The 24,370-nt window shown below is 47.8% G+C and overlaps 1 protein-coding gene across 1 annotated transcript; it reads right to left on the reverse strand.

Moving 5' to 3' along the window:
* Window positions 1-5,190: 5,190 nt before the first annotated feature.
* On the reverse strand, window positions 5,191-21,895 carry DRD3 (dopamine receptor D3). The gene is made up of 7 exons (XM_009908092.2): window positions 21,833-21,895; window positions 18,934-19,225; window positions 10,079-10,191; window positions 8,732-8,874; window positions 7,424-7,620; window positions 6,186-6,531; window positions 5,191-5,393 (listed from the first exon to the last, which is right to left on the reverse strand). The coding sequence occupies exons 2-7, from the start codon at window positions 19,213-19,215 to the stop codon at window positions 5,197-5,199; spliced, it is 1,278 nt and encodes a 425-aa protein (XP_009906394.2). The 5' UTR covers window positions 19,216-19,225; window positions 21,833-21,895; the 3' UTR covers window positions 5,191-5,196.
* Between the last annotated feature and the right edge of the window lie 2,475 nt (window positions 21,896-24,370).

The following is a 24,370-nucleotide window of genomic DNA, read 5'->3' on the forward strand; positions in this document are numbered from 1 at the left end:
ACTGTGCTGATGCCAGTCTGGGGGAGCCCCATAAAGACTCAGGAGCATTGCTGGGGCTTCACTACTTTGATGATCCCTGGGCTCACTCAGGCAGAAGCCATCCCAGGAAGGCTTTTTTCTTGCTCTTTCTGGAGAGAAGCTGCATGTGCCTGCTGACCCGAGTGAGTGTAACTCACTGCTGAGCAAGCTGTGGGGGCACCTGGGGCCAGTAGTTCATTGTCTGGGCTGCTGCAGCTCAGTCAGAGCCTGTGGCTCTGCCAGCTGGGACGTGGCTGCTCGGAGCGGCGGTGGCGGCAGCGGATGAACGGTGTTTTTCAGACCATTTCTCAGGCATGCTGTAATTATGTCTAGACAGGCAGGACTTGGATGTCTGCCTTGTACCTTGCAGAGAGGGGGGCTGCAGGTCCCACTGGGTTTTGCCAGCTCTCCTTCATCTTGGAAAGGTTTTAACTCTCCTCAGCTACAGAAGAGATGCTTTCTGGCTTTTCTGTCTGATGGCTTGTTCACAAACGGCACCCAGCATAGAGAACCTTGGGTAGCTCAGTCCTTCTTCTTGGTAGGAGTAGAGTGAAGGAGAGCACAGGCTGCAGGACCCCTTGCTGGGCCTGCACCTCTGCCAGGCCATACTACTGGAGCAGGTCTCCTCACAGTGGGAATTATTTAGACTGCAGCCTTCTCTGAGATACTTCTTTCTCTCTGCAGGAGAAGACCTTTCTGCATTCCAGTACCTGAAGGGAGCCTGCAAGAAAGCTAGGGAGGGACTCTTTAGAAGGGCATCTAGTGATAGGATGAGGGTCAGTGATTTTAAACTAGAGCAGGGCAGATTCAGGTTGTTCTTTACAATGAGGATAGTAAAACACTGGAACAAGTTGCCCAGAGATGTGGTGGAGGCCCCATCCCTGGACACATTCAAGGTCAGGATTGATGGGGCTCTGAGCAACCTGATCTAGTAGGGGATGGCCCTGCTTACTGCAGGGGGGGTTGGACTAGATGGCTTCTACAGGTCCCTTCCAATCCAGTGCACTCTATGAATCTCCAAAGGCTCCTAGAATAGAATAGAATAGAATAGAATAGAATAGAATAGAATAGAATAGAATAGAATAGACCAGGTTGGAAGAGACCTTCAAGATCATCATGTCCAACCTATCATCCAACACCACCCAAACCTATCATCCAACACCACCCAACCAACTAAACCATGCAACCAAGCACCCTATCAAGTCTCCTCCTGAACACCTCCAGTGATGGTGACTCCACCACCTCCTCAGGCAGCCCATTCCAATGGCCAATCACTCTCTCTGTGTAAAACTTCCTCCTAACCTCCAGCCTAAACCTCCCCTGGTGCAGCCTGAGACTGTGTCCTCTTGTTCTGGTACTGGTTGCCTGGGAGAAGAGACCAACCTCTGAATATCATGTGAATGTGAATATCAGCATTGTACATGAAACCCTGTGCAATTCCTGTGGTTCTTCAGCAGATCAGAGTCACAGCTCACCTCTCCTCTTCCAGCCAGTCATGGAGCCAGGGGATAAAAAGCAGTAAAGAAGATAATGTAGGAAATGAAGGCTAGGAGGAGGTATTTCAGTGAAAAAACAAGGGAGTTGAGAATATTCTACTGCAAATAATGAGTGGGTGTTTGTGAGGTCCTGGAGGGGCTCCTCAGCTGTCCCTCTGGCTTACTGGGTAGGGCAGGAGGTGTTAACTAGTTTCATCTTTGATTGCTTTTGTTCCTTGGCTTTTCCTGTGAAGCCACCTGTGTTCATAGTACCACAGCTGTACTGGGCATGGAGCAAACACAGTACCTGAGAGAGTGGGAGAGAGAGATTGTTTTCTCTGGGAGCTGAGTTTCTGTAATTGTGGTGGTTTTGTGGGTTGTTTTCTTTTTCTTGTTGTGTTGGGGTTGGTTTTGGTTGGTTTGGGGTTGTTGGTTTAAGTTTTGGGTTTTTTTTGTCATCACTATCAGCTTGCAGTTCAAGAGGCTGCCATCAGTTGTTTGATCTGATAATTCAAGACTTAATTATTAACTAAAGGAATGTGTATTTTTAGATACAGAACCTTCCCCCTCCCTCATGGCTCTGTGGGTATAAAAATACTGCTTGGTCTTCTGTCACACCTTCTATTCCTCACCTCTATCCTGAATCACCTTGGGGATCACTGTCAAATTCAAGTAAGATTGACTGAACATGACACCTGAAAGACACTAGGCCAGGTGGCCAGGCCTTCAAAAGATCTTTTTTCCTTATTTCCACCTTTCTGGCAACTGTGTATACAAAGCAACAGAAACTGGTCTCTGGTGAGCTGCATTATGAAGTCTCTTAATGAGAATTACTTGAGCAACCATCTGTCCACAGGTTGATTCACTCAGCTGGTACCCTCAATATCCTGCGTGCTGACTACCTCCCATGCTGTCCATCGCCTTCGAGCAGATGCACCAACACTACCACACACCTGGCTGGCATAGCTGGGAAACAAATTGACCACAGTTTTGGAATTCACCTGCTGGAAGTGCCTACAGCAGCTGTCAATTTCTTTCTCAGTTGCAAGGAGCAAGGAAGACCTCTTGGGTGTGTCCAGGCAGATGGTCATTTTGTACAGGGCAAGTGTTAAAAGGGATACAGGTCAGAAAAGGCTTATGGCAGGGCAACATTCACCACAAAGGTACCAAAACTTCCAATCCCATCCATGTTTTATTGGATTAATGTAGTTACAATGAAGTATGGAGGGCACCTCCCCAGGCAAACAACTCATAGTGCCCACAAACCAGAATCATAGAATCACAGAATTGTTAGGGTTGGAAGGGACCTCAAGGATCATCTAGTTCCAACCCCCCTGCCATGGGCAGGGACACCTCACACTAGCTCAGGTTGCTCAGAGCCACATCCAGCCTGGCCTTAAAAACCTCCAGGTATGGGGCTTCTACCACTTCCCTGGGCAACCTGTGCCAGTGTCTCACCACCCTCATGGCGAAGAACTTCTTCCTGAATCTACCCATTTCTATTTTTGTTCCATTCCCCCTAGTCCTATCATTACCTGACACCCTATAAAGTCTCTCCCCAGCTTTCTTGTAGGCTCCCTTAAGAAACTGGAAGGCCACAATAAGGTCTCCTCGGAGCCTTCTCTTCTCCAGACTGAACAGCCCCAACTCCCACAGTCTTTCCTCACAGGAGAGGTGCTCCAGCCCTCTGATCATTCTCATGGCCCTTCTCTGGACACCTTCCAGCACATCCAGATCCTTCTTGTAATAGAGACTCCAGAACTGGGTGCAGTACTCCAGGTGGGGTCTCACCAGAGTGGAGTAGAGGGGGAGAATCACCTTCCAAAACCCAGAAGCTAGAGCTCTGCTATTGCTCCAGAGATGGAAGACAATGGTTTGCCTTTATATTAGGAAAGAGAAGAAGCCCTTCCTGGTCAGAGGAGCTATGGCATGGACATGGGCAGAGTCAGCACACACACTTGTGCCCAAAGCTGTCAAGCAAACACTGCTAAGCCTAGTCTTGGGAGTGAGAGCTGGAGCTTCTGATCCAGTGCAGCAAGAGAGGAAAAGCACAGGAACTTGTTGAGGCTATGCCAGATCAGGTTTGCCCATACAAGGAGAAGAGCATTAGAGTGCCCTGACATGAGTCCAGCTTACATGGTATGGCAGGGCTCATCTGGTGTTTTCATTCAGGAACTACTGGAAATGGCTTTGTAAAATACCACTGGGAAAGGAGATCATGGCAGGGCTGTATTGGGCCAGCTCCTGAAGCTGGGATGTATGGATGCCCTGTGTGCTGCCAGCTGTATTGGTGAGAGGAGCTGGAGAGAGTCCTGGGTCTGATCCTGAGGCACATGTCCTTTTGTACTGGGAGGGATGTTACTTAAACAGCTCTCCCTGAAGCGTGGGCTGCAACAGGAGTTGTCACAGCAGTCTAGTGGGGCAAACCTTTAATTTAGCAGTGCTCCTGATGAGGAGAGGAGCACAGATTGATGGGGGTGAAACATTAGCTCAGGTGACCCAGAGAGATGGTAGATGCCCCACCTCTGGAAACATTTCAGGTCAGGTTGGATGGGGGTCTGGGCAATCTGATCTAGTTGAAGACATCCCTGCTCACTGCAGGAGGATTGGACTAGATGACCTTTGAATGTCTCCTCCTGCTCAAACCACTCTGAAATGGAGACTGATTCCAAAGAGACCACAAACAAGTTTTGAGACAGGTTGCATCAAAAAACCACCACGTTTCAACCTATTTCAGGCATGACTGGAGCTATCCTAGGCCTTGTTCATTATTTAGTGGCCCCAGTAGATGACTGGGTGTGCGGTAGTTAAGAAGTGGTCAATCTGCCATTGGTCCTTGGGTTAGGAGAAGAGGGAACACCGTGATAGTGCTGCAGTTCTCTGGTGATCTGACCTACCAGAGGCATGGTAGCCACCCCTCTACTTTACAAGGAGCAATAAATTAAAAGCTGGCAGCACAGGGAAAGGTTTCACTTGCAGCTGGGACAATTTTCTCATGCACTGAGACCAACCCAGTTCCATGGGCAAACATTTCTGATGGAGACAATAAGGATGCTGCAATTTCTCCACCGGTGCTCCGTTTCTTAGTTTTCTTGCCAAATTTCTGCTTTTGCCTCTTGATTGAAAGGATCAGGATCCATATCAAAGAGGTGATGTTCTGCTCTCTTATTAGGACAGCTGCTTGTGAGCTGGATGCCTTCTGCATGGTGAGGCTCCGGCAGTGGGAGGGCAAATGCATTCCCAGCACGTAGGCAGAGGAACATATTTGAGACAGCATGAGAGATGTTGTCTGCTTCAGTCCTGTGTACTCTGCCAGCTTGGCAGCTCCCTGGAGCAGCACACTGCAGTGGCTGATCTTCCACTGCCTCTCAGCACCACTGTGCCCACTGCTGAGGGACTCATTGGTTTGCCTCCATGTCTTCTTCACCTTCCTCTCCAGAAGTGGGAAGCATTTGTACTTTCTAAAGCAGAAGCATTGAGGCTTGGTGTGGGAAGCCAGCCATGCAGATGGGGCATGTTGCTGCTCTTCGTTCTGGTGCAGAGGACGCCTGGTAATGACCATGTCACGATGACCACCACTGCTCACAGCTGAGGGGAGCACATCACTCCTCACAGTGTATAAAGCAGAGGGAGGGAAGGAGCCCATGTCTTGTTCCCAACCTGAGAGTCTTCTGCAGGCCACAAGTCGGTGCCAACCCTGCCATCAGCAGCAGAGGATCTTGAGGAAGGCTTTGCGGAAGTCGGTGTTGAAGGTGGTGTATATGATGGGGTTGAGGGCGCTGTTCACATAGCCAAGCCAGGTGCTGGCACTGTAAAGCCCTGGGGGCACATGGCAGGATGGGCAATGGGCATTGAGGATGTGAATCAAGAAGAAGGGTAGCCAGCAGACTATGAATGCTCCTGCATTTAGAAAGCAAGAGAAAACAACCCATGACTTCAGAGAAGAAACTACCTGGAAAAGGGGTCTGTGCCTGTGCCCTCCACCCTCTCACTACTTCCATGGATGTGTCTGCTTTTGGTAAAAGCTGAAGAGGACATTTGTTCCTGATACAGAGGTACTTGGTAAGGGCCAGTTATGGATGGGCCTTCAGAAGTGCCCTAGTGACAGACAAAAGCAAAGCCACAACTCAGAGGCAGACTGCTGTCTCAGTTGCTTTCAGCAGTTATGAGGAGGGCTGTGGTATTTCCCTGGTACTATAGAGTGAATGAGAGGAATCAGTGCATCTGGGGACTGAGACACCACTCTCCTGGCTTCTTTATGAGCTGGTTCCTCTGCTGTTCTTTGCCTTATTTATCCCTTCTGTAACTGAACCCAAGAGCAGGTGCATGTATGGAAACTTAGAATAGTTCCAGCTTCTTAATAATCAGAATGATAAAACAATGGGAGAAGGAAAGCAAAAGTGTTGGCTGTTACTCCCTCTAGCAGGGCTTGTTGGCCACTGATTTCAAACAGAAGGCTAACAAAACATAGCAAATAAAATGCTAACATGCTTGGCTCTCAACATTTGAAAGCATCACCCTAGATCCCTAAATGTCTCACCATCGTCCCTCTTGAGTTTGTGGGGCAATGGTGGCTGAAGTCTGGGCCTGGCTTGCATTTTTAAAAAGCCAGTAGTGTATTGGGAGATTCCCTGCTTTTGCAAGTCCCAAACCATCACCCCTTGCACCCCACTAGACAGAGCTCTCACTTACCTAGGACAATAGCTAGCATCTGGGTAGCCTTCCTCTCCCGAAGCTGGATCACCCGGGGCTGCTGGTGCGCTAGCTTCAAAGAGCTGATGGTTTTGCCATTGCTGAGCCTCTGTACCTCCAGTACTGGCTTAATACTCTTTCTCCTCTCTTCCAGCCTGCTGTGTTGTGTAGTCCCTGGTGTCTTGGTGAGCGATGTCTCATGGCAGAAGTTGCAGTACCGCTGCAGGTGGAAGACAGTCAGCAACTTCCTTTTGGTAGGCATCTCCCGGCTTGAGCATTTGAGTGGGAGACAGGTGGAAAAGGTACCTTGGCATCTGTTTGGCAAAGCTTTTCTTTCCATGTGTTCCTGCAAGAGAGGAGGCCACAGAGGAACTGGGAACCCTCCAAACTGTTCATTGGGTCAAAAGATACTGAATAAAGTTGTAGGAGTCATCCTTAGCTTGTTTCTTAGGCTTGCACCATACCCTCTGGACTGACCTTGGCTTATCAGAAGGGTGAACCAGCACCAGAGAGCCCACTGAATCTATCCCACCAAGGAGAAACATGAGAAGAAGAAGAACTTAAACACCTCTTCTTCTAGCCTTTCATTTGTATTTTCATATTGGCCCTTCTCCCCTAAACATCCCCACCCCTTTTTAATATAGGTTCAAGTGTGAGAAATTGGGTAAAATAAGCAGATATGCAAGACGAGGTGATCCCTTTCAAACCAGACTGCTGGTTCCCATGGTTGCAGATGTTTCGTCTAAAAAGGTCAGTGGAGCAAATGCTCCATGCACCATGAGCATTTTGACCTCTTCAATCTGACAGATGAAGAGGTTTTGATTTATTTTTGTTAAATGGTCTAGGTTAGAGCCTGTGAAGCCCTGGGAATGAAGCTTCACAGAGAAAAAATCAATAACTGAAGACATTAAAATGAGTAAATAAATAAACTAGTCAGACTCTAACAGGGCTGAGAAAGCCATGGCCTGAAGAAATACTGAAACAGGTCATAGACTTCTCTAGTTGACTAGTTCTAGAGAGCAGAGATACACAGGGAGTATCCTCTTTCTAGATGGCTGGAAAGAATTTAACTGGAGCTTCTGCATCTCAAATATCATGATGTACGAGTGAGGGATGGGATAAAAACATGCCATGCGCCCTCTCTGTGTTTCCATTCTGCATTTTGACACTGTGAGGAGAAGAGATGATGCATGCCTTGTCCTTTTTGACACCTCCTCCTGCATTCATGTGGATCTTACTTTGTGTGCAAAACACGGTGTGGTGCTGGTGCTGTGGCTGCCCTGCCGGGTGAGGGTTCGCTTCTTTTGTCTTTGTCTTAGCACGAGGTAAATCCGGACATAGAGCAGCAGGGTCACCATGAAGGGGAGGTAGAAGGACACCAGAGAGGAGTAGATGATGAAACTAGGGTTGGATATGGAACAGACACTGGGATCCGCTGGGGAGGAGAAGAGAGAGAGAGCTGCTTTGGTTAAGTACAAGGAGGCTCTGATGTGTTCACAAAGCAAATTGAAAGGTGGCAGTGACAAGACAGCCTAAGGCATGCAAGTATCTCCTGTCTTTGTTGTTGTAAATCATACTGTGACCTTCTCAGTCACCCAACTGATGCTTAAGATGCACACTATCTAGGGCCATCTAACATGATCCAGCGTGCATCTGCTTTCTTTTCTGGACAACAGGTCTGCCCTTGTCTCTTGTGTATATTTCCATTCTATCTCAGAGGATCTTTCCTCCTTTCATCCTTTCTCTTATTCCTTTTAAAAGCCATTGAGTTGTCCAGATGCAGAGGTGTGCCTTTAGCCCCATCAGTCTGGACCAGGCAGTGGGGGACAGTAGCATTTCCCACCCTTTGTCCCCTTCACACTTTAAGCACTTCATAGAGAATGAATAGGGAGCAGAGGACTTCTGCCTGGGGCTTAGGAAGGTTCTGCTGACCCTTGGCCTCCAGGGAGAATGGGCTGCCCTGAGTAAAGGGAAGGAGAAAGACCAACCTGTTTCCAAGGATGAGGCTAAATTATTTGCTTTCCTTAAGGGATTAGGTGAGGAAGCAGACAGCCAGTTGGATGGGAAGGAGGTTTCTCCCAGGCAGTGTCAATATGCAATCCTTGCTGTTTAGAAATGTGTCCTGTGTCAGATTTAAAATTGTGTGTCTGGACTACTGGCAGGATGTGGCAAGCCTGGTGTGTCTGTGCTGGACATGCTGCAATGTCTGGAGGTTTGCTCTATGTGCAGAGTGATTGTTTGGGGTGGGGCAGGAAATCTGTAGACCTGGACACCCTCATGGGCATTTATTTGTCAGTAAAGCTGGAAGGTCTGTCCTCAGAGCAACAGTCAGTGTCTGCCTGAGCAAATGGCAAGTTTATAGATAAGAACACACCTGCTCTCCAGCACTGGAGGCTTTTCTTACCCTCCATAGTGTGCATTCCAGTTGCCTAAAATTTTCTGTAACTTGTGAAGTCTGAAGGGCTAATATTAAATGACCTGGCCACACACAGGACAGCTTCAGTTCCAAACCCTCCCTCCATACTATTGTTCTGGACATAACCTACCTGTAGTATTGAAGCCGAAGAGGAGAGGGCACGAGACTGCAAATGCCAGCATCCAGACTATCACAATCATGAGAGAGACCCTCCTGCAGGAGCTCTGCCCAGTGCTGTACTGGTACTGAACTGGTTTCACCACTGCAGTGTATCTGCAGACCAAACCAGCTCCAGAAAGAGGAGAGGTAAGAATGGAGGGAGGAAAAGGATCAGGTTTTATATGGAGAAATGAGAGCCACATGGGGAACATGATGATGAAGATGGTAAAGAAATGCAAGAGGGAAGGAGAGAAGATCAGATGATGGGACGAGCAATTTGTAGAAACAGCAAGCAGAGCAATTTGGGGAAGGAACAGAGGAAATCAGAGTTAGTTGGCAGCACTCCAGGTAAATGCTCTATGGAATTGGCAGCACTGGGAAGCTACAAAGTTTTGGATACCAGATGGATCTAGAAACCCTAGGAATTCCCCATCCCTCAAGCTTCTAAGTCTATATGTGCACTGCTGAGAAAGAACAGTCTCTGGAAGCAACCACTCTGTGTCTCAGATGCTTGCTCTGTTGTTGAACTTGCTGACAGCCAGAGGATTGCCCAGAGGTGATTGTCCGGGGCCTTTGGCTGCTGCGATGCCCTGGGGCAGGCAGCTCAGCAAGGCTAGGATTTGGAAGGCAGAGTCCAGTCTTTAAGATACCCTGAAAGCTGCTCCTTGCAGAAAAAGCCAAAATGAAACAGGGATAATGACTCCCATGGAGGAACACCAGACCGGTCCAGCATTGAGAGCTGCTTTGAATGGTTATCCTTGAACTACATATTACAAAGGTACAGTGTGCAATGGTTTTTCTTTCCCCCACTCCTCGATCCTAAAAGCACCATTTGTGCTGAGATCTTGGCTTCCAGCCCTCAGCATTGCTTAAAATAGGCCCAGTTTAAAGAAGCTCAAAACCAGGGCAAGGCTGAAGACCACCCAGCAATAATCTTCACCCCCTCCCTGTGTATATGACAGGATTTTCTTTATGAAAATGTCATGAGGGAGGTCTCCAGGAGAAGCCCTCCTTGAGATTCAGTGGGAATCAGATGACCAGTTCTGGTTCTTGCCTTCACAAAAGCACGAGAATGTGGGTGACTACCTACTGGTGATGTTTTATTGCTTGTTCCTCTCTGCTCTGAAGTGCAGACTTCTAGCACATGGTAGGCAAAGCCACATTAATAGTAGTGGTGGTGACAGACTTGCAGGGAGGTTTTGTTTTCCTGAAGACACCAGCACTGCCTGTGCAAACCTCACTTGCTTGGCCCTGCCACACCGGGGTATGGGGCTGACCCTCATCTCCAGCCTATCCCCCTGAATGCTGTGGCTCTCACCTGTCAATGCTGATAGCACAGAGGTTTAAAATGCTGGCCGTGCACATCATGACATCCATGGTGACGAAGATATCACAGTAGATGCGGCTGAACGTCCAAACTCCTCCGGTCACCTGCACCAGCAACCACAAAACCATCAGCCAGGCTGTGCACCAAGTCCTGAGAAGTTATGTATAAGGAAGTGTTCTCCCACTATTTCAACAGCTAGGTGAGTTCATCTCCACTGTGATGTACAGAGGGAAAACAAGGTATCTATGTTGTTTGCAAGAGAACACAGCAGTAGGTCATGGAGAAGGAGCCACCCACTGATTTTAATCCTTTAGTTACTCTTACAGAGGGAGGCAGGGTGAAGAAATAGAGAGCAGCTAGTCCCCTTAAGGCATAGAGTGATAAACTGATGTAAATTTGCTATCAGTTTATATATCCTTTGATTAAGGATTATCTGAGAAAATCTAAGGGCTGAAAATGTTTCTCAGCTTAGCTGCTGGAGTTCTCTTGCAGGCAATGAGCTGGAAAAGTGTGGCAAATGTTATGCATTTATGTATGAAACAGAGACCTGAGGCCAAAGGCTTCTCCAAAACTTTGTTTCAATTCTTATCTCAGTTACAGATTTTGGTTATTAGATCTGAGTAAGAAACTCACAAGCTATTTGGATAAAGATGTTTGGTTTGCAACCATGCCAAGCTTTTCTTCTGGGCTGAAATTTTAATCTGAAGTGCACAATCAGGAAAACTTAGCTCTGGTCGGTCTGTGTGATGGCACAAAGCATTTTTTGGCCTAGACATCAAGTTCTTGACAGTGACCTTTTCAGTTGACAGCAACATGCTCCAAGCACCCTGTGGCACTGCTGCCCTCAGGGCTGGGATGATAGCCTGACTCGTAGCTAAGTAGCTTGCTTCAGCAGATGCTCCTTGTAGGAGATGAATGAGGAGGGAGTCTGCCCTCCAAAAGATAAGCCTTCTAGGTAAGTACAGCAAACAAATCTAATGCTGTGCTGGGTGGAGAAGGAGGGTAGGAGAGAAAGAAGGAAAGACTTGCATGAGGAGAGCCTGGATTTTAGCCTTCATCCCTGTAGATTCTGCTGGTTCATCTGGATCCTGGGAAGCTATCAGAAACTGGCACTAGTTCCTGGTCTCTCTGCATCTGAAATACTGTATCTGTTTCGGGCACTTCAGTACAGTAAAAGCATTGATAAATGGGAGCAAGTCCAGTGGAGGGCCACCAAGACAATCATAGAATGACTTGAGCTGGAAGGCACCTTAAAGATCATCTAATTCCAACCTCTCTACTGTGGTCAGTGACATCTCCTACCAGGTTGCTCAAAGCCTCACCCAACCTCATCTGCCTCATTCAGCCTCATCTGCCTCATTCAGCCTCATCTGCAACACTTCCAGGGATGTGAGTTGAAGCATTTGTCCTGCAAGGAGCAGCTAAGGAAACAAGGCCTGTTCAGTCTGGAGAAGAGGTGGCTTTGGAGGGAGAGTAACTGCAGTCCCCTAGTGTCTACTGGGAGGTTATGAAGAAAGTTGGAGCCAGGTTCCTAGGAAGATGGAGCCAGGTTTTTCACAACAGTATGCGGTGGAAGGACAGGAGGCAATAGGCATATGTTAAAAGAAGAAAGGTGCAAACTGGTTGTGAGGGGAAACCTTCCTTCTGACCATAAGGACCGTGGGGCAGTGGATCCAGTTGCTTGGTGAATCTGTGCAGGCTCCATCCCTGGAGATTTTCAAGACCCACTCAAAAATACCCACGCCAGATCAGGCTGGAAAGGCTGCCACAAGTAAGCTTGGCCTCTGAGGCAGTGAGTCAACCCAACAGCAAGAGTTGATACACAGGAAGGATGTGGCTCCCTGCACAGAGAAGCACTTGGATAAATACAGAAAACACTCTGTGCAGGTTGTTTGCATAATTGTTTGAAGAAATAATCTTGAGAATTTAAATGGTTTAGACTGTGCCAGCATTTCTGCACAGTAACCTGCTGAGGTGAGCTGTGTCTTTAGGATTTTCTCTGCTGGACCCAGCTGCTATGCATCAGAAGTCAGTCTTGAATGAGGCAGTCTTCCATTTGACCCCCTGACTCTGAATGAATGCAGGGGAGAGAAATGGGAACTGGCTTGCAAAATGCAGTAGAGAGCTTTCCTCTTCTGTCCTCTGATACTTGTGGGGCTCCTTTGTTTTCTTTTTAAAAAGGCAAGCAAAGGAAAAACAAACCAAACAACACAAAACTAACAAACCAAACCTTTAGAGTTTTACTGCACAATGGGGAAAGAGGAAGCTGAGGGGAGACCTCATTGCTCTCTACAAATACCTGAAAGGAGGTTGTAGTGAGGTGGGGGTTACTCTCTTCTCCCTAGTATCAGGTGGTAGAATGAGAGGATTGGCCTGAAATTGTGCCATGGGAGGTTTAGATTGGATATTAGGAAAAACTTCTTCACTGGAAGAGTGGTCAGGCATTGGAATAGGTTGCCCAAGGAGGTGGTAGAGTGACCATCCCTGAAGGTGTTTAAAAACTGTGTAGACATGGCACTTTGAGACATGGTTTAATGGCCATGGCGGTCTTAGGTTGACAGGTGGATTCGGCGATCTTTGAGGTCTTCTCCAAATGAAACAATTCTATGATTATATGAGCAAACTGAAGGCTGTCCCTCTGAAATTGGCAACCTTAATATGTATGTCCATTTTAAAAAGAAACCCTACACTGCTTTTGCTTCAGCTGCACATTTGGGGATCTGCTTGATGATCTCAACGTACATTAAACCTGTGTAAATGCTGGAATCCTTTGCAGTGTGGCCTAGTACAGGGTTTTTCTGTAGTCTGAGGCAAAAGGCAATGCATTGTATGATGTGTGGAGCCTGAAGAGTATTTGAACCAGGAGCTGGTGACAGGTGTTTCCATGAAAGCCATCTGCTACTAGCCTAGCAGATGTGTAAGCACTTCACTGTGGGAGTTTCCAAGGTCCTGAGCACATTCAAATGCTAAGCCCAAGAACATGAACCATTCAGACTCAAGGTGGCAGTGGGAATAGCTCTGAAGTGAACCCTCTCAGGATGGTGCATTCAGATCATGCCACCTGCATAGTCAGCTGTAGCTTGTATTAAGAGGATATTTGGCAGATCAAAACATTTGGGGTTAAAACCCAGCCACAGCTTCTAAAATGGGGAGTAGCTCTGCTGAAGTAGTTAATATTTACCTGTGGGGTATGTGAACCCAGAACATATTCCAGAATTTAGCAATGAAGAAGGGCCTTTTTATTATAGCCCTTGTTCACAATTTTTAATCCTATTTCTGCTGTTCCTTTTATTGCTCTGTTCCACTTATCTTTGATACATCAGCTAGAACTTGCTAGTGTGCATTTCTGGTTTTCATGTGCTGGCAGGGCACCTGTTCTTTATCCTTCTGGTGCCTTTTGTCCAGGAATCTCAAAGCACATCACAGGTATTAATTGAATGAATCCTCACAACTGCCTGGGTGAGGTGGATGGTCAAATATTATTCTCTTATAGCTGATGACAGCAAACCACAGAGAGGAGCTGATACAATCTTTCATTACCACTCAGTACATATGCAGCTGAAGTGGGAATATCGTCCAGGATGAAATCCTGGCTCTGTCAAAGACAATGCTAAAGCTTCCCTAAAGACTATTCATGGCAGGCTCTCACCTCATCTTTATTGATGACCAGGCTGCTTTACTCACAAAATTACAGTGTTATTATTTTTAACTTTCCGATCCTGTAGGAAGTCTTGCATATTATTTTTTCAATAAATCATTGTGCATTCATAATCTTTATGAATCCATTGTGCTCCTGCATCTTTAAACAAGAATCTCTGTAGATCAGATATGTATGGTAGCTATGTATGTAGATCAGATACGTATGCCATATTTCCATGGATGGGGAAGTAGAATAGAATAGAATAGAATAGAATAGAATAGAATAGAATAGAATAGAATAGAATAAACCAGGTTGGAAAAGACCTTTGAGATCATCAAGTCCAACTGAATCCATCATACAACACTACCTAATCAACTAAACCATGGCACCAAGCACCCCATCCAGTCTCTTCCTAAACACCTCCAGTGATGGTGACTCCACCACCTCCCTGGGCAGCCCTATCCAATGGGCAATCACTTTCTCTCTATGAAGAATTTCTTCCTAACATCCAGCCTAAAAAAAGTAGGAACACCAAGTTGCAGCAGGTGATGACAAGGATGGAAATGGTGGTGCTCACTTAAAGGTTTTATGTTTAAGAGAGCATTCTTCTTGGGGGTGCTGCTAGCTGCAGCTGCGAAATGTCTGCTCATGTTTCTGTATGGTGGGAGTAACTAAGAACATCAGGCCTGTTGATGAGGGGTGAATTGCTGAGCTGCAGTAGCTCAGGGGAGACCTTATTGCTCTCTACAACTACCTGAAGGGAGGTTGCAGACAGGCAGGGGCTGGTCTCTTCTCCCAGGCAACCAGCACAAGAGGACACAGTCTCAAGCTGCACCAGGGGAGGTTTAGACTGGATGTTAGGAAGAAGTTCTTCATAGAGAGAGTGATTGGCCATTGGAATGGGCTGCCTGGGGAGATGGTGGAGTCATCATCACTGGAGGTGTTTAGGAAGAGACTGGATGGGGTGCTTGGTGCCATGGTTTAGTTGATTAGATGGTGTTGGATGATGGGTTGAATGTAATGATCTTGAAGGTCTCTTCCAACATGGTCTCTTCTCCTCTTCTCTTCTCTTCTCTTCTCTTCTCTTCTCTTCTCTTCTCTTCTCTTCTCTTCTCTTCTCTTCTCTTCTCTTCTCTTCTCTTCTCTTCTCTTCTCTTCTCTTCTCTTCTCTTCTCTTCTCTTCTCTTCTCTTCTCTTCTCTTCTCTTCTCTTTCTCTTCTCTTCTCTTTCTCTTCTCTTCTCTCTTCTCTTCTCTTCTCTTCTCTTTTCTCTTCTCTTCTCTTCTCTTCTCTTCTCTTCTCTTCTCTTCTCTTCTCTTCTCTTCTCTTCTCTTCTCTTCTCTTCTCTTCTCTTCTCTATCTTCTCTTCTCTTTTATCTTCTCTTCTCTTCTCTTCTCTTCTCTTCTCTTCTCTTTTATCTTCTCTTCTCTTCTCTTCTCTTCTCTTCTCTTCTCTTCTCTTCTCTTCTCTTCTCTTCTCTTCTCTTCTCTTCTCTTCTCTTCTCTTCTCTTCTCTTCTCTTCTCTTCTCTTCTCTTCTCTTCTCTTCTCTTCTCTTCTCACTCCATCTCCCCTTAGATGGTAGTCTGGGGAGCACTGTGAGGTCAAAGAGGAGCTGTAGCCCTTGCTGCTCTGATGTATGTGTCACAGGAGAGAATACAGCATTACCCACATGCCCTAAATAGAGCTTCAGAGTGTACCACAGTAGCAATCATCTTCTGAAACTTCTCCACACTTGGAGGTGAAACTGGATGTTGTGAGAAGACTGAGAAGGACATTCCAGGCCATAGTGCTACATGTCCTCCTCTATCTGTACAATGACTGTAAGGCATGATGGTATTTAATACCATGCAACTCCAGTGGGCAGGATACTCTAATGCCACTATCTTAGACACTGTGGTTGGGCTTCAGTAGTTGTACCAGGTTAGTAAAGAACTGGGCTAGCAGTGCTGGTATATTAGGCCCACCCACTGACCCCAAAGGATGGCTATACACAGTGCTGAAGAGCATTTTGCTACCAGAAGCTCCGTTAGGTGGAGATGATGAGTTTGAGGTTATAAAATGTCCCTGTCATTGCTCTGTCACAGTCTTCCCAAAAGACTTCTCAGAAAGAGACTGTTCTGCTCTGCATGACCGACAAAATGACAGATTTCATGGAGAAGGTCCAGGCCACAGACAGCTTTAAAAACTGAGTGCAAAGCACAAAGTTCACAAGTGACATTTAAATCTGAGGTATTCATCCTCCTGCAGCTTCTCCATAAATAATGGCCAGGTCTCAGACATCCACTTTGGCAAATGTTCAGTAGTTGAATAGGTATTGTACACGATTTTGGAGACTGAATGATTTCTTGGCAATTTCCTGGCCCATAGTGTACTGAAGCACGATGCCATTTCTGCTTGATTGGTAGCATCACTGATCCATGAACAGCAGCAAATATCTAAATGACTTTGGGGTTTATGGACTATTCTTTAAATCTTAGACTTGCTGGAGTCCCACAGCCTAATTCTCTAGGGGATACTGCACAATGCTGGGAGTGGTAGTTTGGGATATGTGCAGGCTCTTCTCCCTGTTGTTTGGGTGAGTCTTGGATCAGCTCCTTGCAATATCTAAGCTCCATAGATGGAAATGAATCTTGAATGGCTCTACAAAACCAACTAGGGAAATGACCTACTGTCGTGATCACAAATTATGACCACAGTACTGCATGAGGGCAGAGGCTGCTCCATAGATGTGCCAATTTCTGTAAGCACTGGAGTACACTTGAGGGGATGGACTATTCCTGTCTGAAATTAAATTTTACTTTTAAGAACATTGTTTAGTTGCAATCAAATTGCAGAGTCAAATTCTGTCTTGTTGAGATAGCTGCTTCCTATACACTCTTATTCCTTGCTTTTTCATTATTCTATCACAGAATCATTTAGGTTGGAAAAGACCTTCAAGACCGAGTCAACCATTAACTCTACCAAGTCCACCACTAAGCTGCATCCCCAAACACCACAGCTACACAGTTTTTAAACACAATCAGGGAGGATGACTCAATCACCTCCCTGGGCAGCCTGTTCCAGTGCCTGACAACCCTTTCACTAGAAATAAAATTTCCCAGTGTCCAGCTTAAAGCTCCCCTGGTGCAGCTTGCAGACATTCCCTCTCGCTCCATCACAAGTTACTTGGGAGAAGAGACCAACACTCCAAAACAGCCTCCCTTCAGGTAATTGTAGAGAGTGAGAAGGCCTTCCCTCAGCCTCCTTTTCTTCAGAATAAACAGCCCCAGATCCTTCAGCCACTCCACATAAGACCTCTAGGCCCTTTGCCAGCTTAGTTGCTCTTCTCTGGACCTGCTCCAGCACCTCAATGTCTTTCATGTGTTCAGTGTCGCTCAGCTATCTGCGCACACCTGCAGGCCAGCTCCAGGACCATTCCACACAGATTAGTCAAAATGTTGCTACTGACTTTGTCAAGGACAAGATTGCACATGCAGTATCATGGTGCTCTCTTTGGTTTTGCACTCCACAGCAATGCTGTACATAAATAATTAACCATCGATGCCCTTATTAGTAATGCTTACACACAGTGCAAACTCCTTCATTTCTCTTAGCCTTGCTGAGGCTGCAGTGGGCACAGCCTGGGAGTGTGGCTTGGAGTGACACAAGGGAAAAGCCTAGGCTGGGTACCAAAGCTTACAGCTGTGTTGCATATTCAACATACTCCACTGGCTGAAGAGTAGTATTAGTCACTGCCTCCCCCTGCTACTTGATCAGGTCTCCTTGTACCCTCATAGTAAGGCTGGCATTTGCTGTTGTTGTCTTGCCTGGTCTTACTGGTTGTTCACACACAGCACAGTCCATAATGAGGTGGTAGATGCCCCATGGAAACAGTCAAGGGCAGGTTGTACAGGGCTCTGAGCAACCTAGTCTAGTTAAAGATGTCTCTGCTCATCACAGGAAGGGGTTGGATAGGATGACCTTCAATGGTCAACCAACCCAACCCATTCTGTGGTTCTATGAGTCAGTTATATGCACAAGTCAAAATCCCTCTCTGCTTCTGCTCATTTTGCAGGAAAGAGGTCAGCCAAAGGTGGACAGCTGCCAACACAGTATTTGCCCCACCCTTCAGCCTGATCCCAGCTCTTGCCCTTTACAGAAAGAGCAGGAGGCTTCAGCATGATTATGGTTCAGAGGCTTATTCTGTCTCTGTTAGCGTGAGAAGAGGGTACTAAGGCTCAGCTGAAAGCTTACAGCTGATAGATGTTCACTCCAATTTTTTCTAGATCTACCAGTTTTTGTGGATGATTGTAAAAATGCTGGAAAGAACAGATAGAAATGTAGCATGCCTTCATGTATTTACTTTAGTTTAAAAATACTCTTGCCCCAGGAGTGGCTTCAGTAATCCAGGACTTTGCCACAGTGTGAGAGGATTGGGTTTCTCCGTTTCCTGCCCTGCATCTGGTGGTGTTGTCCATACTGTGCACAATCATGGCAGTACATTTCTACTCTGGCCAACATGCCAAAATCAGGGAAATGGAGAGTAAGACTCCAAGGGCTTGATGAGTCCTTTGAAGCTATTGTAAAAATGCTGACATCTTAAAGAGATTCTGAAGCATTTTCCTCAGCCTCACCTGTTTGTCAGTCTGCTTGGGGAATGTCACTTGGAGCTGACCTGACATCATGGGTGTTAAGACTCTTAAACTCCACAGGAGATGAGGATTGTCTTCCCTAGATTGTTTTCTGGCCAGCAGGAGTAGAGAATGAGCTGGGCTCTAAGCTGGGTTCCTATTAAGGTATTTCCACCCTCTTGCTTCCCCTGCCATTCCTCAGTCATAAGGATGCTCATTGGCAATCCTTCTGCTTGATGGAGCTTCAAGGATGCTCAGTTGAAAGTGGTATTAGCACACCAGGACCCACCATCTACATTACTGGCTGTAGCCTGGCTGCCATTCAAGCTCAAAGAGGCTGTGCTTTGCCAGAAGAGCAAGGCTCATGGCAGCTGCTGCTGAGTTGGCCTGTGGTTTGTTGTCCAGTATTTGTCCAGCTTACAAGGTCCACCTGTGTGACTCTGTGGGCTGTCACCCACCCCACAAGTGCCCCAGAGCTAGCTGAGAGGGTAATGTGTGATTGGACTTTACCTATACCAGAGCTAGCCTGTCCTAAGAGCACTGGTTAGCCCATACTGGGGCTGTATTATGCTAATCTTTCCTATAAGGTACTCACCTCCAGGTACACCACCCACGGCATCACCAAAGTAGCCACCAGCAAGTCTGCCACGGCCAGGCTCACCACAAGGTAGTTTGTTGTGGTTTGCAAGGTGCGTTCCCTCAGCACAGCTATGCAGACCAGCACATTCCCAAAGATGACAGCCAAAATCAAGATGCAGTAGCAGAGGGCGTAGTAGGCATGTGAGTGTGGTAGGTCAGGCTCCGTGGTGTTGTCTGCCCCACAGTGAATGGGGCCAGTGGTGTTAGGATGACTGCTGGTCCTTGTCAAGAGAGCCATGGGGACACTGCTGCAATGAGAAAGCAAGAGGCAACCAAAAATCAGAGCTCTACAGTAACTGTGGAGAACAGTACCTTTTGTGGTCAGTGTGTGGTTTTCATACTTCTTTCATGAATGCCACTTCAAGCCAGTTATCTGCCCAGGAACAGACAGACCTTTCCTTAAAGTCTTGCTTGGCCTGGTTTGTTTTCCACTGAATCTAAGCCAAGAGCACAATGCGTGATCTCACCTCCCATGTGCATCTGAAAGGTGGCTCTTATATAACTGATGCAGCTGGGTAGAAAGTGGAGAAGGTTTTAAGATGCACCGAAGTCACACCACAGTACAGATCAACTGGGTAAGAACACAGTTACAGTTGGAAAGGCAACAATGTGCAGTGCTGAGGAAGACTTACTCAAACTAGGGCTTGGCCAGAAGATTGGGTGTAGGGTCTTTCTTCTGGCAAGTACCCTCCCTCTTCCGACATCAAAAAATGTCTTCAAGAACTTCAAGCACTCAAATGCTTGGCAGCCTGGCAGAGATTGCACCTGCAATGCTCAAGTAGCTTCTTGAACCCTGGCTGCCTGGCAGTAAGCACCACCTACTCAATTACTCTTTTCCTGCAACTTGTTTCTGTCAAATTCCATTCAAATAAGGCTCTGCTTCAGCCCTTCCTGCCTCACCAAAGCCTGACTGCCAGCACTGCCCCCATTCCAACCATTCCATGCTCTCTGCTTTCCATGCCTGGCCAGAAGATGTGCTTCCTTGTACTAAAGAGCAAATCAACCTGTTTGGGATGAAATGGTGCTTTGGGACATGGCTTAATGGCCATGGTAGTTTTGGGTTGATGGTTGGACTTGATTATCTTCAAGGTCTTTCCCAACCAAAACAATTGTATGATTCTTTGATTCTACAAAACAATGGAAGGATGCTTGCAAGGTACCCTGCATTCCTTCTTCTTACAATGGATTCATGATTGTCCTAAGGAATCTACCCTTTCTTGGTTTAGGAGAATGTTTTTTTTCCAGGAATCTGAAGGTTGCTGTCCCAGGGTTGCTCTGTAACATTTAATTGCTTGTATCAGACTATTATTTTTCCCTTGCTGGTGCTCCCATCGTTAAACTTACAATCAGCGTGACAGGTATGAAAGCCAAGGACAAAATGCCACTATGCCAACAGTATAAATATGACTCTTTATTCTACCTCACCCCTTGAGCAGCATCATCTGTGGTGCTCACACTCCTGGAAGGGTAAATGTGCAATAGGTATAAATTGCTCCACCTCCTTGGCACAAATTCATCCTCAAAACTGGTGTCACTTGTCCCTGCTGCTTTGTAGTTGGGAGGGGATAAGGGCTGAATGAGATGGAATCAGAACTTCTGTCTGTCCCATGGACACAGATCCTTCAAGATGGGAGTGGAACAATCCCTTCTGGCATGTTTTTGGTTTGAAAGTGCCTGTGCTCGTCTCTCCTTTTCTATCCCTCTTCTGCCTGCCCCTGACAAAGAAGTTCAGCCTTCCACTGGATCTAAAGGATTTCCTGTAGTGCGGTTGCTGCTGCAGATTCCAGGATGGCTTTTATGAGCAAACAGTCCAGCTGCAGCCACCCAAAGATAGGACTCCTTTTGCAGTATCCCTTGCACCAACACAGCTCCTGCTCTGGGAAATCTGCATTGTCTGGGGCCATGAAAGGCTACTTCTGTAGCCTTGGAAGAAACATACATAAAGCAGCTGCCCAGCTGATAAGCACAACTACAGCAGGGAATGAACAAAACATCACCCATAATATAACCAAAAGCCTTGAGGCACCTCGTTACACACTTTGTCTGCAGGCTTCCTGCCCTGTCTCCTGCCCTGTACACCCTAAGGCACTATTTTTGACTCACCTGAAGTCGATCCTTCTCTACCAGGATCCCTCCCACCTCCCTACCCCCAGCCTTGCTAGGCTCCCGACCCCCTGGACTGTCCCACAGCCTCCATGGCCCCGCTTGCTTTGCGGCTAAACCAGGGAAGTACTGGGGTACTGAGATCCCTGGAGTGGTGGGGGCATACAAGGGCGTTGTCACACTGGGACACCAGGGTACTGGGATACTGATGTGCCAGGGTACCGGGATCCTAGCGCACGGGGGCGGTGGGGCACAGGGGCGCTGGCACACCAGGGTACCGGGATGCCCACCACCCGGGGCACTCGGGTAGCGAGCTGCTGCAGGCACTAGGGTCGCTGCTGTGGGGCCGTGCACACGGAGGGGGGAAAGAGAGGGATGCTGTTGCCGTGGGTATCAGCCTGGGAGGGGTGCGGATCCAGGTACACATGGCGGGGTCCTGGCGCGGGTTCAGACGCGGGGTGCAGGGTGCAGGGTGCAGGGGAGGGCTCCGGGGTCCGAGCGCAGGGTCCAGACGCGGCCGCAGCTTTGGGTCCGGCTCTGGCTGCGGGTTCTGCTTCGCGCCCGCTGCTCCCGCACCCGAGGGGCAACGGCAGCTTCGCGGCTCCCCGCCGTGCGCCCCGCTCCGGGGCTGCCTTGTGCCCCGACGATGCCGCGGAGCGGGGCGAGGGAGGCTGGGGCAACCCAGGGGATGTGGGGAGGGGGCTCCGCGGAAAGGCACCGGCAGCACCAGGGGGGCAGCAATCAGGACTTACCCCCGGCCCGCCGGGCGGCGGCACCGCCGCCGAGCAGGGCTCACTCCCGCTCCTGGTCCCGGTCCCACCGCCTCCCGTAACGACCCCGCTCCCTCCCGTCGCGGAGCTGCGGGGCGGGGCCGGGCTGAACACCTCCTTCTCGCCCGCTCCCCGCCCAGCCCCGCAGGAGGCAGCGGGGCCGGGACCCTTCGGTGCCCGGGGAGGGGGAAGCCGGGCCGGGGGCTGCGCTCTCGCTCCCCTTCTCAAGTGCCCGAGAGGTTGTCCTTCTGCCAAAGGGAAGGGCCGGGCAGGAGGGTCTTAGCTCATTTTGGATCCCGCAGCAAAGTGGGTGCGTTGCTGAGGGACTGACCTCCTTCTGACTGCTGGTGGCTTGGACGGGCACACGCTTTGTTGGGTGAAAAACTGTCTGGATGGCTGGGCTCAAAGTGTGATGGGGACTGGAGTTAAATCCAGTTGGTGGCCAATTATAAGTGGTGTTCCCCAGGGCTTGGTATTGGGGCCAGTTCTAACATCTTTAGCAATGGTTTGGATGAGAGAATTGAGTGTGCCCTAAATAAGTGTGCAGATGACACCAAGCTGAGTGGGCATGTTGATTGGGCAGGAAGACTCTGCAGAGGGATCTGGGCAGAATGGATCAGTGGGCCAAGGTCAACAGTATGAGATTCAAAAAGTTCAAGTGTTGAGTACTGCACTTGGGCCACAACAACCCCATGCAACAATACTGGCTTGGGAAAGGGTGTCTGGAAATCTGCCTGTGAAGGACCTGGAGGTGCTGGTCTATGGATGTGATTGTCCCCCTGTGTTCAGCACAGTGAAGCTACAGCTCAAATACTGTGTTCAGTTTTGAGTCCCTCACTACAAGAAGGACATTGAGGTGCTGCAGTGTGTCTGAAGAAGATCATTTAAGCCGGTGAAGGGCTTTGAACACAAGTCTTATGAGGAGTGGCTGAGGGTTGTTTTAGTCTTCAGAAGTGGAGGCTGAGGGGAAACCTTATTGCCCTCTACAGCTACCTCAAAGGAGGTTGGAGTAAGGTAGGCATCTCTTTCTTCTTATATCCAAATAGTTACAAGACAAGAGGACCTGGTCTCAAGTTGCTCCAGGGAAGGTTCACATTTTCACATTGAATATTAGGCAGCATTTCTTCACAGAAGGGTTTATCAAACATTGGAACAGGCTGCCCAGGAAGGTGGTAGAGTCACAATCCCTGAAAGATGTGTGGCTGTGGTGCTTAGGGACATGATTTAGTGCTAGTGGCTTAGCAGTAGTGGTGGTGTTGTGAGCTGCAATGGTTGGACTTGATCTGAAAGGTTTCTTCTAACCTCAACCATTCTATGGTTCTATGAGTCTGAGAGAGAGAGAGAGCTGGGAGCCCAAAATCTAAACCTATACTGTGGTGGAGCAGGGGGAGATGCCTCAAACAGAGCTGGAATGAAAGGCAAACAGGCAAATCCCTCCAGGAGATGCTGTGAGTGTGCAGCAGGCACAGGAAGTTTGCACTTAAAAAAATGAGATGCACTTTAAAAATTGGAAATTATTTTTAAAAGGGCAAGAATTAAATAATAATTAAAAAAATCTTTAAATAAGCTACCTTAAACTTGAGATGAAAAAGTGCTGGGTAACCAAGGAGGAAGCCAGGAAGAAGGTGATGCTGAGGAGGTGTCCATCTCCTGGGACTGCTGCCTGTAGCCACATTTATCATGGCAAGAGCATGGTTGCAATCACTGTCCCTGAGATGTGGCTTCCTTGAGGTTTGAGATCAGGTCTCTGAGGCCCAATTCTTGGAATGTGGGCCCTGGGAAGGCTCTGTGGAGTACAAATGATCCTGGTGTGCCCTTTCTTTCCTGGAGTTGGGCTGTGCCCACCATCCAATCTGACACAGCAAGTGGGGTTCACCATGGGTTGTCATGAGGGTAGAGGAAGCTCAGCCACAGGGCTAAGATTTCCCTTCTCAGTTGTGCAAGAACTGTATAGGCTGCACTGTGTCCCCAGGAAGGAGGACCCTTCTGGTCAGGGTAATGGTTAGGGTAGCCATGGGCTAAATTTCAGGTGGGCAAGAAGAATAAGACATATGTTGGAGAGCAGGTGTGCAGAAAGACTCTTGCTTACACTTGCTCCTATGGAGACCAAGGTCCCTGCTAAATACTGTGTGACCTGTGGGGTATAGAAAGTGTAAGGGCAGGACAGGTGACCTAAACTCTCCAACAAGTTATTCTGTTCCATATATGCCATATTCAGCATAAAACTGAGAGATCATGAGGGCCAGGCTCTCTTCTTCAATGACCAGTGTCCAAGGAGGACTCTGTGCTTTCTTCCTTCAGCCATGAGTTCCTGGATCCATTTCTGGAATCTATCTGCTGAATCTGGTTCCTGTCTGCCAGTGAGTCCAGTCCAGGACTTGTCCAGTGCCTGCCCACAGCATCAGTGGTGATAATGATGTAATTGTCATCAGGGGGATTGTTTTTCATAATGGTTTTTGTATATATTTGTATGTATTTCATTCTATTTTTAGTGTTTTCATTAAAGCAGTTTTGGTTTTC

The sequence above is a fragment of the Dryobates pubescens genome, chromosome 8 (assembly GCF_014839835.1).
Source record: "Dryobates pubescens isolate bDryPub1 chromosome 8, bDryPub1.pri, whole genome shotgun sequence".
Classification (NCBI taxonomy): domain Eukaryota; kingdom Metazoa; phylum Chordata; class Aves; order Piciformes; family Picidae; genus Dryobates; species Dryobates pubescens.

Excerpts from the sequence above, each read along its gene's own strand:
- DRD3 (XM_009908092.2), bottom strand. The coding sequence starts at position 19,215 with ATGGCTCTCTTGACAAGGACCAGCAGTCATCCTAACACCACTGGCCCC. Across the intron at positions 7,621-8,731 it reads CTTCGGCTTCAATACTACAG|CGGATCCCAGTGTCTGTTCC; the intron begins GTAGGTTATGTC and ends TCTCCTCCCCAG. Across the intron at positions 5,394-6,185 it reads GATGCTAGCTATTGTCCTAG|GAGCATTCATAGTCTGCTGG; the intron begins GTAAGTGAGAGC and ends TTCTAAATGCAG.